The following is a 14,631-nucleotide window of genomic DNA, read 5'->3' on the forward strand; positions in this document are numbered from 1 at the left end:
GCCTACAGGGAGGAAGTACGGCACGTGACCACGTGGTGTGCTGACAACAACCTGGCACTCAACACCACGAAAATCAAGGAGATCATCGTGGACTTCAGGCGGGCCGGGAGCCATGCACACACCCCCATCTCCATCAACGGAGCTGCAGTGGAGCGTGTGCCCAGCTTCAAGTTCCTTGGCATCCACATCTCCGATGATCTCACCTGGTCCATAAACTCCTCCACCCTGGTTGAAAAGGCGCAACAGCGCCTCTACTTTCTTCGGAGCCTTAAGAAAGCTCACCTGTGTCCCAGGATCCTGGTGAACTTCTACCGCTGTACCATAGAGAGCATTCTCACAAACTGTATCACAGTATGGTATGGCAACTGCTCCGCATCAGACCGGAAAGCACTCCAGCGGGTGGTGAAAACTGCCCAAAGGATCACCGGTGCACAACTGGACAGCATTGAACAGATCTACCGTCGACGCTGTCTGGGCAAAACCAGGAACATTATAAAAGACTCATCCCACCCCAACAATAAACTTTTCACCCTCCTCCCATCCAGCAGGCGTTACAGAAGCCCCCGCTCTCGCACCAGCAGGCTCAGGAAGAGTTTCTTCCACAAGGCGTTGACCCTGCTGAACTCTACTCCATTCCCCCACTCAACTCCATCCTCCCTCTAGCATCATCTTGCACTCCACTGCAATTTGCACAACTTTCTGTTTGCACTGATCATTTCCATTTCACTTCAGTTTTGCACTAAGACTCCTTGCACTATTTATTTACATATTTATTAATTTATATTTATATTTAGTTTATATAGTATATACAGTGTATATAGTTTATTCTGTATATATTCTGTATATATTCTGTATTCTGTATATATAATAGTACACTTTTGCACTTCTGGTTGGATGCTACTGCATTTCATTGGCTGGTACCTGTACTTGCTCACTGACAATAAAGTTGAATCTAATCTAATCTAATCTAATCTAATTTTTTTGTGCCTGGCATCATCAGCACCTGATGAATACAAAAGCTAAATATTGTCCTTAGACAGGTTATTTCTTGTGTAAACGCGCCTTCTGGAGCCACGGGTAGCACAGCACAGTCCAACTACAGCTTAGTGCCTTGGCAAAGGGTAATGGTAGGATCATTAATAACTCCCATCTTCTTGATGGTGAGGGAAACTAGTGTACGCCAATGAAGCCCACCCAGACATAGGTAGAATATGCCAACTTCACAGAAAGGACCATTGGCCTTTTCTGGAAAGCAAAAGTTCAACATATCTTTTGCAAAGTTCTTGTTCCTTCCCCTTTCTAACTCTATTTAGATGTTCTAAGTTTTAGACCCTAACAATTTCAATTTTCAAATAGTTTTCGAAGTCAGCCAATGAGTGAAGTGTGGTATGGAAACCACCAGGTGGGAGTAGAAGTGTTCAGGTGTGCGGACGGAAGTTTCTAAAATTCAATGATTTATAAGGCGTAGCAACACCTCAATCTAATGTCATATTGTGAGGACGCAAAATTGGAAGTAATTGAGGAAACCTGCATCCAATAATTTACATGAGAAAACAGAAGTCTATGGCCTCCTTCCTGAGTATTATAAAACTGACTTTATCATTTTAGTGCAGGCAGTAATTTGGACAGCAAAGGGACGCGACAGCGCCAATGAAGACCCTCTTTATAAGCGCTGGGCGGACACTCCCTCAGTCTTTCTACTCCTGAGCAATTGGTGTCCTGCAGCATTGCCTATCTCCTCTATACTTGAAACTGATGTAATCTAAATTTGTCTTCTACTTTAGATTATTTAAAGTTTACTTTTTGTTAATTGACCTCAAACGATCAATAGGGCGGTGTATGTCCGCAGTGATCCTTGTGTGTAGCACATGGCAGACTGCGGCTATGATCACGCAGGCACTTATCCCTCATGTGCACGTGTAGGCCTCGTGGATTCAATTTGCCTTGTGACATAGTTCACATGTACTTAGGTATTTTAATGTCAGGATTTCAGACGTGACCGGACTCTACAGCCACAGCTTTATGGTGAGTGATGATTTCTTTGTTAGTTGTGAAATCAGAACAAAATGCTGCTGTGATGATCACAAGACTAGAGTCTCTGATTATATATTGAAGATATTCACAGTGCACTGAGCACGCATCAAATGGCTTGCTTACAATCTGCAAAAATGAGAATACATTGTAATGCTACATTCTGTCTACTCTCCACAGACTGCGAAACCTGACCTAAGGGAAGGCGCTTTTACCTGGTAAGTTTGCAGAATCTGTTTGTGTTTCACTTGTGTGGGATGATGATTCACTAGACTAGAGTCGCTGATACAATATGATGCTCTTTCACAGTGCACTGACCACATTGAAATCATTATACCAGTGTTTGTGCAGATTTTGGCCCATTCAGTGAGTCATACGTACATAACTAAGTGTTAAATCACAGGCAGCCTAACGCTTGCAAATACTGAATTGAAACAGATCTGTCATCAAAACCTTTCCCCTAAAGATTCCAAGTAAGCTAGCAATCATGTCATGGATGCAATCTTTGTACTTCTACTGGACGTCTAAGCATTGTAAATGAGGGCCTGCAAAGAATTCCCTTCATTTTTAAAGCCTCAAAGTTCTCTTTGTACTGACTGAATGCAAGACTTGTCTGATGGCAAATAAGCCTGTCCAGTGTACAAACATTCTTTAGTTCAGTAAACTTAATATTTATCTATTGGTTTGCATATGCTCCGTCTGTAGAACCTGCAGTCCAGCGCTGAATGTTTTTAAAATGTCTGCATGTAATGTCTAAGAATTAATCATTTCTAATTGAGGGCTGAAACCAAACACTGCACTGGTATGGTGACAGAACTGATCCATGTGTTTGCAATGTAACATTGTTATTAATCCCAAGTGTGGTTCCTCCTCAGTGGCACATGAACAGACCTTGGCTGTACTGCTGGTGGCACAAAAGTAAGTACAACTGTTTATCTTGCTCCTTCCAAATGTCTAGAGTTGGTCGATGATGATGCAGAGTTTCGGTTCGACTGAGCATAATGAAGTTCTACTCGCAGCGCACTGAGCCACTCTGACAACAAAGCACTTCTGCTGGGTCTTAGTCCTGGTGGCACTGATCTAATGACTTTTCCTCTTCCAGGTGCAGTACCAGTCCACACTGCACGCAATCAGAACCACATGGATTGATGAGGTCAGTTTCTGATGACTAACTGAATATTGGTACTGCTGGGTTTCCTGATACATTAACTGGGGTTCAATACAATTCAACTTTATTTATATAGCATGGGGTGACTGCTGACTAGTGTCGCAAGTGGTCATAAATGATTTCCGCCTCATTTCAATGCCCTCTAATTAACAACACAAAGAAAACACATTCTCAACTGCTGATGCAAATAATAGAATATAGGCTTTAAAAGGGCCTTGGTGGTTTAAAAGGCTTGTGATTGTACTCAAATTCAGTTGACAGCCTCGTTTGGTTTACCATTCCTGATTTTTTTTTCTATTTTAATTCTCTACAGGAGCCATTCTTGATGAGGTGAGTCCTGCAAGTCGATGAGCGTATAAAGTGCTACTTAATTGCCGGAAATGATGGGTGTGTGTATATTTGTGATCGTTCACCTTTTGTCTTAAGATAAGATTGTGTACCTGTTATTTCCTGGTGCTGTAGAAACAGTGAATGAGTCATTGCTGCATATTCTTTCATACTGTATGTATTGAATTTGGATGAAGTTGTGAATAAAGTGATTTAAAAAAAAAAAAAAAACAAGGAGTTGTGTTCATTGAATTATAAACCAGTGATGGCTGAATATGTAGGCCTTATAGTCCTGTGGGTGAACTAGAGAAAGGGCAGTTTCCTCTTGCAGGAGGTGACGAGTTGGGACGTTAAACTGGAGCTGCTCTCCACACTAGTGGAGCCCCTATCCACGCAGAGGAGGCTTTCTATGGGTCTGATGAGTAATGTGGCCAAATATTCAGTACTGAATGAGTTCACGTTGAATACCAGGGATGTCAAATTTACGAAGATGCACCTCATGGCACAAGGAATGTTCCAAGATTTTTTTTTTTTTACCAAAATGTCTAATGTAGACAATGAAGTTAAACGTGTATTGTATTTCTGAGTGTAAAGAAGCCTAGCAGGCAAAGTTCTGTTGCACTAGTTTAGGTGAGTTATCGTTTCATTCTGTACTGTAACTGAGGCAGTTTCCCTCGGGGATAATAAACGTATATTTATCTTAGTGCGAGGGAATGGCAGTTAAAGTTGTTTGGCATTAAATTCACTTATTTTGAAGGGCTGAACCGGTAGTCCGTGTTCTTTGTTAGCAGTCGGCTTCCTCTTTGCCAGCGGGGCGAACGGTGACACTCATCTGGCTTCTCCATATCTGGGGAAACAGCGCCGTATGAGGGGAAAGTGTTAAAAGTGCTACTCGGCCTTATCTGGAACCTGTCCTAACTGAAGGTAACTTCCTTCCCTTAACTACGTGCCTTTTTACAGAATGGCACGTAAAAGGTGTTTTTGAGAAAGATATGGAGGACGTTTATCTAAACTACGCCCGGAAGATGCGAAGATGTCAGCCAGCGGCAAACTAGCTAATGTAGTTGGCTAAGAAGTGTGGAGAGGCTGGCTAAGGCAACTTGTGTAACTCCTCGACGTTGACATGGAAATATAAGATTTAATGTTATTAAACTAATATGTACAGGTCTTGGTTTCTTGGCAGGTACGAGACGGACACATCGGCCGTTACAGAGCACGAAGAGGTTCCAGTCAAAAGCCTTGGACCCGTCCGGCTAGCAGTGCTAACTTTCTGACTGGATGTCATCGAAGTCTTTGTCGCGACTTTTAAATGTCGTGTTGTTCCCAAGACATGTGGCTCAGAAGCTTAAACCCCCAACAGTGTAATTTCGTTTTAGGTCGTTGAAAGGAATGAAAGGGGCGGAGACCACCCTTTGTTTCTGTTCAAACACACCTACAGTTGTGACTGTAGCCTGAGGGAGCTCGGCCTCAGTTTGTATCAACGTCTATTCCAGCTTGACAATCGATTCACACAACTCTGCGGTCAACCAAAGCAAGACGAGTTGAGAATTGAATGTCTACATATTTGATCCAGTGTAATTTAACTGTCTAAAGAACCGGTGAGCAGCCATGACAGCTGTGGTGGGCAGAGCTTGGGGGTGGGTACGCACATGGGGTGGCAGTGCTGTCCCAGAGAAAAGCCCAAAGGTGACAGCTGAGGAGAAGATGGCCAGCAGCAGTGGAGGCTTCAGAGGGTGGACCTCTTGGATGTGGGCACGGGGGAAGAGTGATCAAACCGGTCCCGTGGAGGAGTTCTGGGAGGCGCAGGAGAAACTCCAGCCGGTGGAAATCGAAGATCTGGGTGCAGGAAAACAGGAGATGGAGGTAAAAGAAACTGTGCCAAGATGGTGGAATAAGGTTCTCCCATCCCTTCCTTGGCCAAGAACAAATGATTCAAGTGGACTGAGACGAAGGAAACATCCGTGGGACCCTGATAATGATGGGGACTTTTCTGACTATGGAACACCTCCTCCGTCTCCAACACCTTCATCTCCTCTCTCGTCTCCTTTTCGATTCTTTGCAGAGAGCTTGAAGGTGGAAATCGTGCCCGAGCACTACGAGATCTGCTTCAATTTTCTGCGCCACTTGTTCGACCTATTTGTAGTTGGCTTCCTGTGGACCGTGTCCCCTCCTACCAAGCTGATTCTGGAGGTTTTGGGGGTCCAGGGAGCACTGAAGCTGTGGTTTCATGGAATGGCCATGTTTTTTGTTTCCACAGTCGGAATGGCAGGATTGCTCTGGTTGATCCAGGAATATCTCCCTCAGTTTGCTTTCCTCTATGGCATTGTGCAGGCAGTGGTTATCTCTGTCAGTGTCCGACAGAGTGTGATCCTCGGGGTGGAGGAAGAGAACCACGTCAAGAATGACGAGGAAAGTGAGGAAATAAAAGAACACATGGAAGGAAAGGTGTGTGCCAAGGACAAGATGAAGACGAGTTAAAGAGTAGGTAAGTACTTTAATGAGACGTTTATGCTACATTTACATTTTTGTGATGTGGGGCACACATGCATGTATAATGAAGATGTAATAGTGAAGAAGAACGTGAGTGATGGTATTTTTCAGTGTTTGGCCAATTTCAAATGTAGTAAATCTGGTCAGACTCATATTTGCCAATGCAGATTTCATGTAAATACACAGATTGTAATGTTCCGGTTAGTGTGAGGCCCTTCCGGTGTCTTCCCACAGGGTTTTCGCCTCTGCAACAATATCCACAACTATTTGCTATTAGCAACTGGTTTTTTCTCCAACAGTTTAAGCGGAATGAAAAAAAATACACATGCACCACGACAGGTTATAAAAAAAAGAAGTTGAAGAAAGAAAGCACCAGACAGCAAGTTCAAGCCTCCAAGCAGAGAGAAATCATATTGTGTTTTATTGAGAAGTAGTCAGATTTAAATCCAATACATCAAATCAAGCACAGGCACACATTCACAAGGGCCCTGAGAGCCACTGTTTCCTGCTTAGTGTTGACTTTACAGTTTGATATTGTAATCCAAGACTAAAAGGCTAATAACAATACCTACTATTATATATGTGTTATTGTGGTTGTTGTTGTTGATGATAACAACAATTACCAATCATCATCTAAGGGAAACCCTCTCTCAAGGAGGTAATGTTTACGCCCGTGGTTGTCTGTTGGGTGGCAGGATAAGGTTAGAACTGATTTTCATAGAACTTGATTGGCAGGTTGGACAGGATCAAGGGAACAACCCATGACATCCTTGGCGGGGATTTTTTATATGTAGGTTATGTTATTACAAACCAGTGAAGCGCTAAGGAAAAGAAGCACACATGCCCAGATTGTTGTCGTGTGATCTGATGGAGATCTTTATCAGGAAGCATGTTTTCAGATGGGTCTCTTTTGTAGAATCACTGTAGAAACATTCAACCACCACAATTGTATATTCAACATTATGCTGCAGTGGTAAGGCGCGGGAAAAGTTTTTAAAAGTTTGTTTATCCCCGTTTATCTCCGTTTGTGGTGTGTGAGTGGGGGTGAGGGGTGGGGGGGGCTGGGGGCGCTCTACAGAAGAACATGTTGAAGCTCATCCTATATCATTGCTGGGACTTAACAGAGGTATGCACTCTAATGACTTAAGTTAATGTCAGTGGCCAAATCATCCAAACCATGTTTTTTTTTAAAAACCCGTCAAATGCAATGAAGAAGCCTGCTGAGTTTCCATAGGGGGCATATTTACATCAACAGATGCTGATCATTACGTATGCAGGACTCTAGTGGGATGCAGCCTCTGAAGGTCACAGCAGATTCTTTACAGGTTTACCACTGATTAGTTCATTCAATGTGTTGATTAAAAGCTGCTCTGTCATTTCCACAGGGAGTCCTACTTTGGAAAACTTGCCATCGGTTCCCTGCAGTCCAGTGGAATGAGACGTCACCCAGTTGTATGACAGCACGTGCAGCGGGAAAACAAGTCCACTATATGACCGGGACTGGAGAACTGCAGTGCAAAACTCACAAGTCACTTTCTATTCTTAATCGCTGAGTAAAACGTTCCTCACTTGATTTCAATTTCGTCAGTACTAGAATGTTGACATTGATTCCACTACAACGATCAACAAGTAAATACACTACTTTAATCCAGGGTCAGACGTGATGTGTGTCTGTCTCTTAAAAGGCACAAGGGGACGTATTTATTATCCCAGCTGCATTTACTTTAATTTATTGAATTTATTGCATCAGTCAGACACTTTTCTTCCATAACATGTATACTTAATTGTCAGCAACAAATAAGTCAACATTTGGCCAACTACGCAGCAACATGCAAGGGGAAACGCAAACCAATGCAATAGGCTGCATCAGCAAAAACACTACATTTTATGGTTAAGAACTCAAACAAAATGGCTCCAACAAGCCAACATGCTTAACAGGTGATATGCAACATGAGAGAGAGAAATGCCAACATGTTAATTTCCTACTCTGATTATGATAACATTGCAAACTAGACAATTCATGAATATAAGAATGTTTATGCCGATTGATATGTTTGCCAATTCTCGGGGTGAAGCATTTCTACATTCGGTCCCTGGCACCAGTCACTAAAGGAGATCTGGAATCCTATGTGAGGTGTGTCAACATATTTCCAGTTCTTGTTCTCACAGGTGAGGTCATGTGTTATGAGTATGAGCTCTGGGTTAGCTGCTCTCTGGAGCGGATGTGAGATAAACAGGCGGCAACCACCGTAGACACAATGTTTACCTCGGATCTTGGACTCCAGGTCGGAGCCACGTCTACATCTGTACGTCTTGACATTTTTCAGTTCAGAGCAGAGCTTGAATTTCAAACTGAACTCATAAACCAAGAGTGCTGTCTGAGGTCAACCTGGCCCAGTGCGCACCATAATGTTTTGATTCTGACCCTGATAGCTGTCCAAGGAATGTATGTTTGTTTCCAGCCTGACCAGACAAAAAGGTAGAGTTTTCAATGTGAGCCTTACTAACCAAGAATGATCTTTGACTGACCCAAGCCCGAATGGTGCTGGAGAAAACTCAACATTCTTACAACAGCATCTGTCTACAAAGGACTATCTGAAAATTTGACTCAATAATGTGTCCAAGCAGCCACTCAAGTAATTATAGCTCAGCACAACACTTTCCCTCATTGCTGGTTGTGCTTAGCAGGCTGTATGTTTACAGATTGGAAGATATTTCAAATATGTAAACAGCTGTAGGTTAGTAATTGAGTGGGTCCTTAGACACCACAGGACAGAAGTGTAACTTTTCAGACGGTCCTTTGCCAGAAGCACCAAGGTCCTGTAAGATAGAGTTTCGTGATTTGGGGTTGTAGTAAATTGGGATGCAATATTTTTGCTCCAATCCAGAACCGCTCTGTGAAACAGAACTCTCACAAAGGAGGCCCCTGCATTATCCAGTTTTTTTCCATTTTGCTCAAATTTTGCAAAGGGGCAAGGATAATAACTAACAAAGTTTTAATTGAAGAGTGACGCTGCCACCATTGTGTATTTGAAGAAGAACTGTGTGTGAGATATGTGGTTAGAGGTCAACCCAGTTTTCCTGGAGCCAGGAAAGGACATGCAGCTTTTGTGATGTGTGTATTCCTGTCAGCAAGGTGTTGGTGGTTGCTGCTTGTTACAACTGGAGAAATCAAATATTGTTTTGTACTTTACACCTCTTTCAACATTTAATCACAAAAGATGGTTCAATGCCTGAAGAGATTCAATTTCGTACACGGGGCTCTTTTGCCAAACCTTTGTTGTGCTTTGGTATCAATGTTGCTTGTATGAGGAGATATCTGTGTAGATTATTAGAGCATTGACACAATACCAGCAGAAGATTTGGTGTTCTCTGCACATGGGTATATTTCCTTACAATGCTTGTATGACAATTCCCAAAAGAATGTAGGCAAGTGTAAGCATATCTGTTGAATAGATTTCTCCTGCCTCATTATGTTTTTGCTCCAAAGGCACAGTAGCTGTACATTTGTATATGTATCATGTCTTTGTGTCACACGTTTTTTTCGGAATGACAAAAACAGTCAAGGGAGTTTTTCCATAACAAATTTATATAACCAATCAAAGCCCCAGGGAAGTGACACACAGTCTGTAATTCTTTGCATTTTCTTACCCAGATGATATTGTGCTGATAGGCCCTTAAAGGAAACTATTTTTGTAATACTCTTACACCTAACGAGTGCTGGATCACTGCAGCTAGCGACACCGTGTCCTGACCCCTTAAAAATAGAGCAAGGATCTCCACTGCAGCCTTGGTGTATTTATGGGTTGGAAGAAGTAAAGGTAGGAGAGCTTTTACTGTACATCTACTTTAAGACCACTTTTAACTGATCACTACACTCTCCCACTGGGTCAATAAATGTGGTTTCTTTTGTCACATTTCTGCCTCGTCTTTTTCTTTCATCTATATGCTGTCTGAAATTTGTATGAAATGAAGCAACGGAAGGTTCCTGACCTACAGTATGTCCTGTGACATGACTACTGTGGTATCTTTGTGTTTATGACTACGTTTCTGCTCTGGTTAATAATATGAATATGATCATGCTGACTATTTGTGCTGCTGTAGAATACCTTAACAAGGAGGTTGCAGCTCATATCACTCCAAATAGATATCTTACTGTTGGTATATAATGGTTAACTCTTCAATGCTACTTTGTTTAATGCCAAACCATTTTTCCAAAATAATTTAAGAACAGAATTTCATTGAAATCTGCATAAACCTACGCTAAACAGCTACATCATGAGAGTATAAATAATTGACATCTTAATAGAGGGAGTGAGACAGCGCCACAACCTGACCTGGTGGACTCGTACTCTAATTATTCAACATAAATATTCAGGAAACCATGGAACCCTACTTACTCCACTCATGTGCACACCTCACTCCCATTAATCTTTAATCAGAGTACTGAGTGCAGGTAATAATAGTAATATGATAGGCTGCCACCTTCAGCCTGATGACATTTTTATATTTAGTCATTTGGAAGATACCTTTTGGTAGAAGCCTTTAACCAAAGCGAAGCATGTATGACATTTGAATAGAACAAAAGCAAAGATCTGGTCCAGAGTGAACAACGAGAGTAAGTGCCAAGAGCCTACATTCTTGTCTGACAACAGGACATGGGTGCCAAAGGAAGTAAGGAAATCCACCAGCCTCTGAACTTAACATCATGTTGCTCTGGTTGATGAGTGAAATTTGGGAGGCAATGTCAAACCTTTAAGTTTTCCAATCACACCTGAGTGATAAGTTGAAGGAGAAACCCCTAGTAATTATGTGTAAACAACGCTGGAAAGACTAATGTATTCCTTTCAACGGCGCTGTGCAATCTCCAAAGCTACCACTAATCAAGCAGCAGTAAGTCTTTTCTGCCATTGGCAGCAGCTCCAACATTGATCTGTTTCTCTCATCTCCAGAGGAAAGGCGCCAGGCAATATGTGTAAGCTATGATGCACAAGTTTTTAACTTTTTTTCAATCTGCTATATAAGCCACACATTTAGTGTGTTAAAACAAAAACCTCAGCTCTAACCTGAAGATCATTTTCTAGTCTATTCTTAAGATGATCTTTCATGTTCAATGTTTAGCATCTTAAATTACTTTGCTGTCCATATTGTAAAGTAAAGATTTGTATGCATATTTATGAATATACTGTATATATATTTTTGTTTCTTGACTTAAAAGCAAACACAAAGTTTGAGCCTACATTAATTGAATGAAAGGGTATGAAAGGTGCTATACAAAAACAGAGATTATGATTAAAACATAAAGGTTTTAACTATTTTAATCCAAATAACATTAACAAAGATATCAGCATAAATATCTCGTTCTTTTCTCAGGTACACAATTCACACTTGCATACATAAGATTATTTTCTCATAGATAACTCTTTGGACTTACGTATGTATTGCTTCCTCGGGCGACTTAAGCATTCTAATATCTGACCATGCACCACTATTGGATATTCAACTATCCACACACATTCTGTGACATGTCCTCTAATTCTATTGACAGTTTCTCATGTCCATTTTGGACACTTTCAGCAATTTGCAAGAGTGAGTGTTACCCCATTAACACATTAAGTTTGCCGCTCTTCCCCCTTAATCTCAATAGCTCAGGGTTGAACAATCTCGGCATCAACCTGACACGTACATTTTCAAACTTACCGCGCTCATCACAAAACTTTCTGAGATGGAACAAACTGCCTTAATTGGAAAAATCAATGTCGTCAAAATTAATGTTTTGCTGAGATTTCTCTACTTGTTTCAGTCTCTTCCCTTATTCCAATGCAAACAATTCTCTAACTCTTCTCTCTTCTCCTATCACAAATCAGAGCCTTTATTTGGGGTGTTAAGCCTCCAAGGATCCACAAATCACTACTATAAAGATGTTAACTCAGTGGAGGTCTGAAATTTCAAATCCCATAACTGGGCAATTCACACCGATAAATTGCGCCACTGACTCCCCTGACCTAGCCTGGTACAGGCTAGCAGCCCAATCCTGCTGCACTTCCTCTTCGGTCACTGCTTCTTTCCCAACCAAGATCTCAAAGTGCACCCAAAACCCTGAGGTTCTCAATACTTGGTACACAATGTCCTGAGCACTTTAAATTTGCAAACTCATCTCCCCCAGGTCCAGTCCACAACAACAACAACCTGTTTTGGACTCTTTCTTCTCAGTATGGTTTCACAAAGGCAAACCATGCTTCCTAAATTTGTGTATAAGCAGCTTTTTGTCAGTCAACACAACGCAGATTGCCTGCATACCACTACCTCAAAATCAGAGGTAGTGGTAGTGGCTCTTTAACTAATGTGCGCGGATCTGCTTACGTTCAGACAACACTATGAGGGACCGTTTCGGAGATTTATCATTGCATCCTGGATGGAGGTGACCAATAACCAATAACTAAAAATAAGGGACTCCCCTCACTTTATTTACTCCTGTTGTCCCCCCCCTTTTTTTTTCTCTCGCCACAGCCCATGATGCGTTTTGCAAATGCCTGTACGGTGGTATGCTGTCATCCAGTAAAAAGTCTACCCACGAGGTCATCAAACTAGCAACACTGATGCCATCTGAGACTTTGTGGTTACATTATTATGTCATTTCAAGCACATGTGGCATTTCAGCAAAGGCTGTTAATAACAGCCTTTAATTCCCCCCCCCCCCCCCCCCCCCCCCCCCTTCGCCCCAAAAGCAGGCATAGCAACCCTAGAGAGAATAGCAAGCATGGGAGGAGCAGCCTAAGGCTCAGTCAGCACCTAGAGACAATCCTCATCATGGAATTACAATAATGTCAGCTGTGCGAAGCAGATAACAAATAGTGCGACTAGATGTTGACCACAGTGTTTTCCATTCCATCGTAGATCTCTTGTGGGTGACACAGACACTCTTTACGGCAGCCACTTCGGAGGCGTGGCAGACTTCTGTTGGAGGAGAGTACTATTTCACCCCTCACCCTTGACGTTGTAGCAGGGGATCCTCAGCGGACAATGTGATGCGCTTGCAGTGGCTGGCATGCACCCACATGGTTCGACCTTTGACCCTGAGTACTGTATGTGTGATCAACAGCACCTGGGACGGACCTTGGAACCTCTATTTACGCCAGGTTTGAAGTCATGCAGGGGAGATGACGCTGGTTGCGACAACACTGCTTTCACCTGTGAATACAATGCTGACGTTAAAGCTGATAGGTTGACACAGGTCGATCATGTTATGCTCCAGTAATACAGATGGAAGTGGACTTATTGGCATGAGTCCAGTGTATGGCGGTCAGCCATACACTGGACTCAAACAGTGAGACCTGCTTTGCCTTGAGGACGAGTGTGCATGTAATACAGGACGAGGGGCAATGCTTAAACCCACATTAATCCTGTTTGGTCGCAGTATTTTCTTTGAACTTCCGGTTCGCTTGGGAACCGGAAGGTTGCTGGTTCGAGCCCCTGCCGAGGTGCCCCTGAGCAAGGCACCGAACCCTCAATTGCTCCCCCCTCTGCAAGGGTGGTTATGTAATGTAATGTAAGTCGCTTTGGATATAAGCGTCTGCCAAAATGATGGTAATGTAATGAGTCCCCATCTGGGAATGATTTCACGCAATAGAATTTTGGCAACTGTGCCTGTGTGTTGTTTAGAGGTTGGGAACTCCCACATACTGAGCATGTCCACTAGAACTATGTACCTTTTACCTTCACGGGGCAAGCATTGTATGAAGTCCATCATCCAGTATTACCCTGGGCCTCCGGGTAGAGGTTGACCCTGTAGCAAGGGAGTTTTAGCCCCAGCTCTGTTGTGTGAGGCATAGTTTATAAAAGTTGGCAGCAAATTTTTTAAAACCTGGTGTACCAATTTGCATTGACCGCATCACACGTTCCCCCTTTGCCCATGTGATCTCTCCCATGAGACAACTTTGCATAAGCAGAGAAGAGAGCACGTGGGAAACAAGGTCTCACCCGCTGGCCTGAAAAAGAAGAGCACCTGGCTGGTGCCCAATGTTTTGCAGGGGAGGCAAGCAGCAGAGATATCAGGAGGCAGATGTCTGACAGGGAGAGAAAGCATGATATGAAACAGCTCCCCCATAACCGCAGCTGCCTTTGCTGCTTCATCAGCTGCAGCGTTACCCACAGAGACAGGGTCCGCTGCACCCGTGTGAGCTGCACATTTCACTACAGCGATACCTGCATGGAGAAGGACGGCGTCCAGCAACGTAGCAATTATATTGTATATGTATGTATATGTACATGTGTGCAAATCCTACTTGATTTTTACCCAGATCATGAGGCAGAACCATCCACAAAGAGCCCGAGGTCAGCTTTAGGGGGTGGCATGTCATTCAGGTCCACTCATGGTGAACACACAGTTTCTAAAATCTCAAAAAGTGAGAATATGCATTCCCCTGGAGTGGCAGTGGGAGCATGTTTCACAACAATGTTAGCCATATCCAATAACACATTATAATATTTCAACTAGAGCTGTGCAGATAGATTTTTGTTGCTGTAATATATGAGCCACAGCATGCGCTACTCAAATCCTAGTACCCCACTAAATCCCTAGAAGCCAATACGGCCTTTTCAGCTGCAGCCACAGT

General features: G+C 42.8%; 1 protein-coding gene and 1 long non-coding RNA gene across 4 annotated transcripts; both read left to right on the forward strand.

Annotated features, from left to right (window-relative positions):
- Window positions 1–1,699: 1,699 nt before the first annotated feature.
- On the forward strand, window positions 1,700–3,745 carry LOC143005849 (uncharacterized). The gene is made up of 5 exons (XR_012964091.1): window positions 1,700–2,025; window positions 2,212–2,249; window positions 2,907–2,949; window positions 3,134–3,184; window positions 3,513–3,745. It is a non-coding gene; the product is annotated as an uncharacterized LOC143005849 (long non-coding RNA).
- Window positions 3,746–4,333: 588 nt separating this feature from the next.
- On the forward strand, window positions 4,334–9,933 carry cunh6orf47 (chromosome unknown C6orf47 homolog). 3 transcript variants are annotated; one of them, XM_076157185.1, is made up of 3 exons: window positions 4,334–4,450; window positions 4,692–6,011; window positions 7,402–9,933. In XM_076157185.1, exon 2 carries the CDS (start codon window positions 5,135–5,137, stop codon window positions 6,002–6,004), a length of 870 nt encoding a protein of 289 aa, XP_076013300.1. In that variant the 5' UTR covers window positions 4,334–4,450; window positions 4,692–5,134; the 3' UTR covers window positions 6,005–6,011; window positions 7,402–9,933. The 3 variants fall into 3 exon arrangements, with proteins under 3 accessions (XP_076013300.1, XP_076013298.1, XP_076013299.1); XM_076157183.1 differs by having other exon boundaries at window positions 4,710–6,011; XM_076157184.1 differs by having other exon boundaries at window positions 4,710–6,007.
- Window positions 9,934–14,631: the final 4,698 nt, after the last annotated feature.

This window comes from Genypterus blacodes, unplaced genomic scaffold (assembly GCF_046128005.1).
Source record: "Genypterus blacodes isolate CSIRO-AG114 ecotype Tasmania unplaced genomic scaffold, CSIRO-AGI_Gbla_v1 ptg000072l_1, whole genome shotgun sequence".
Lineage (NCBI taxonomy): Eukaryota > Metazoa > Chordata > Actinopteri > Ophidiiformes > Ophidiidae > Genypterus > Genypterus blacodes.

Coding starts and splice junctions, on each gene's coding strand:
- cunh6orf47 (XM_076157185.1), top strand. CDS start 5,135: ATGACAGCTGTGGTGGGCAGAGCTTGGGGGTGGGTACGCACATGGGGT.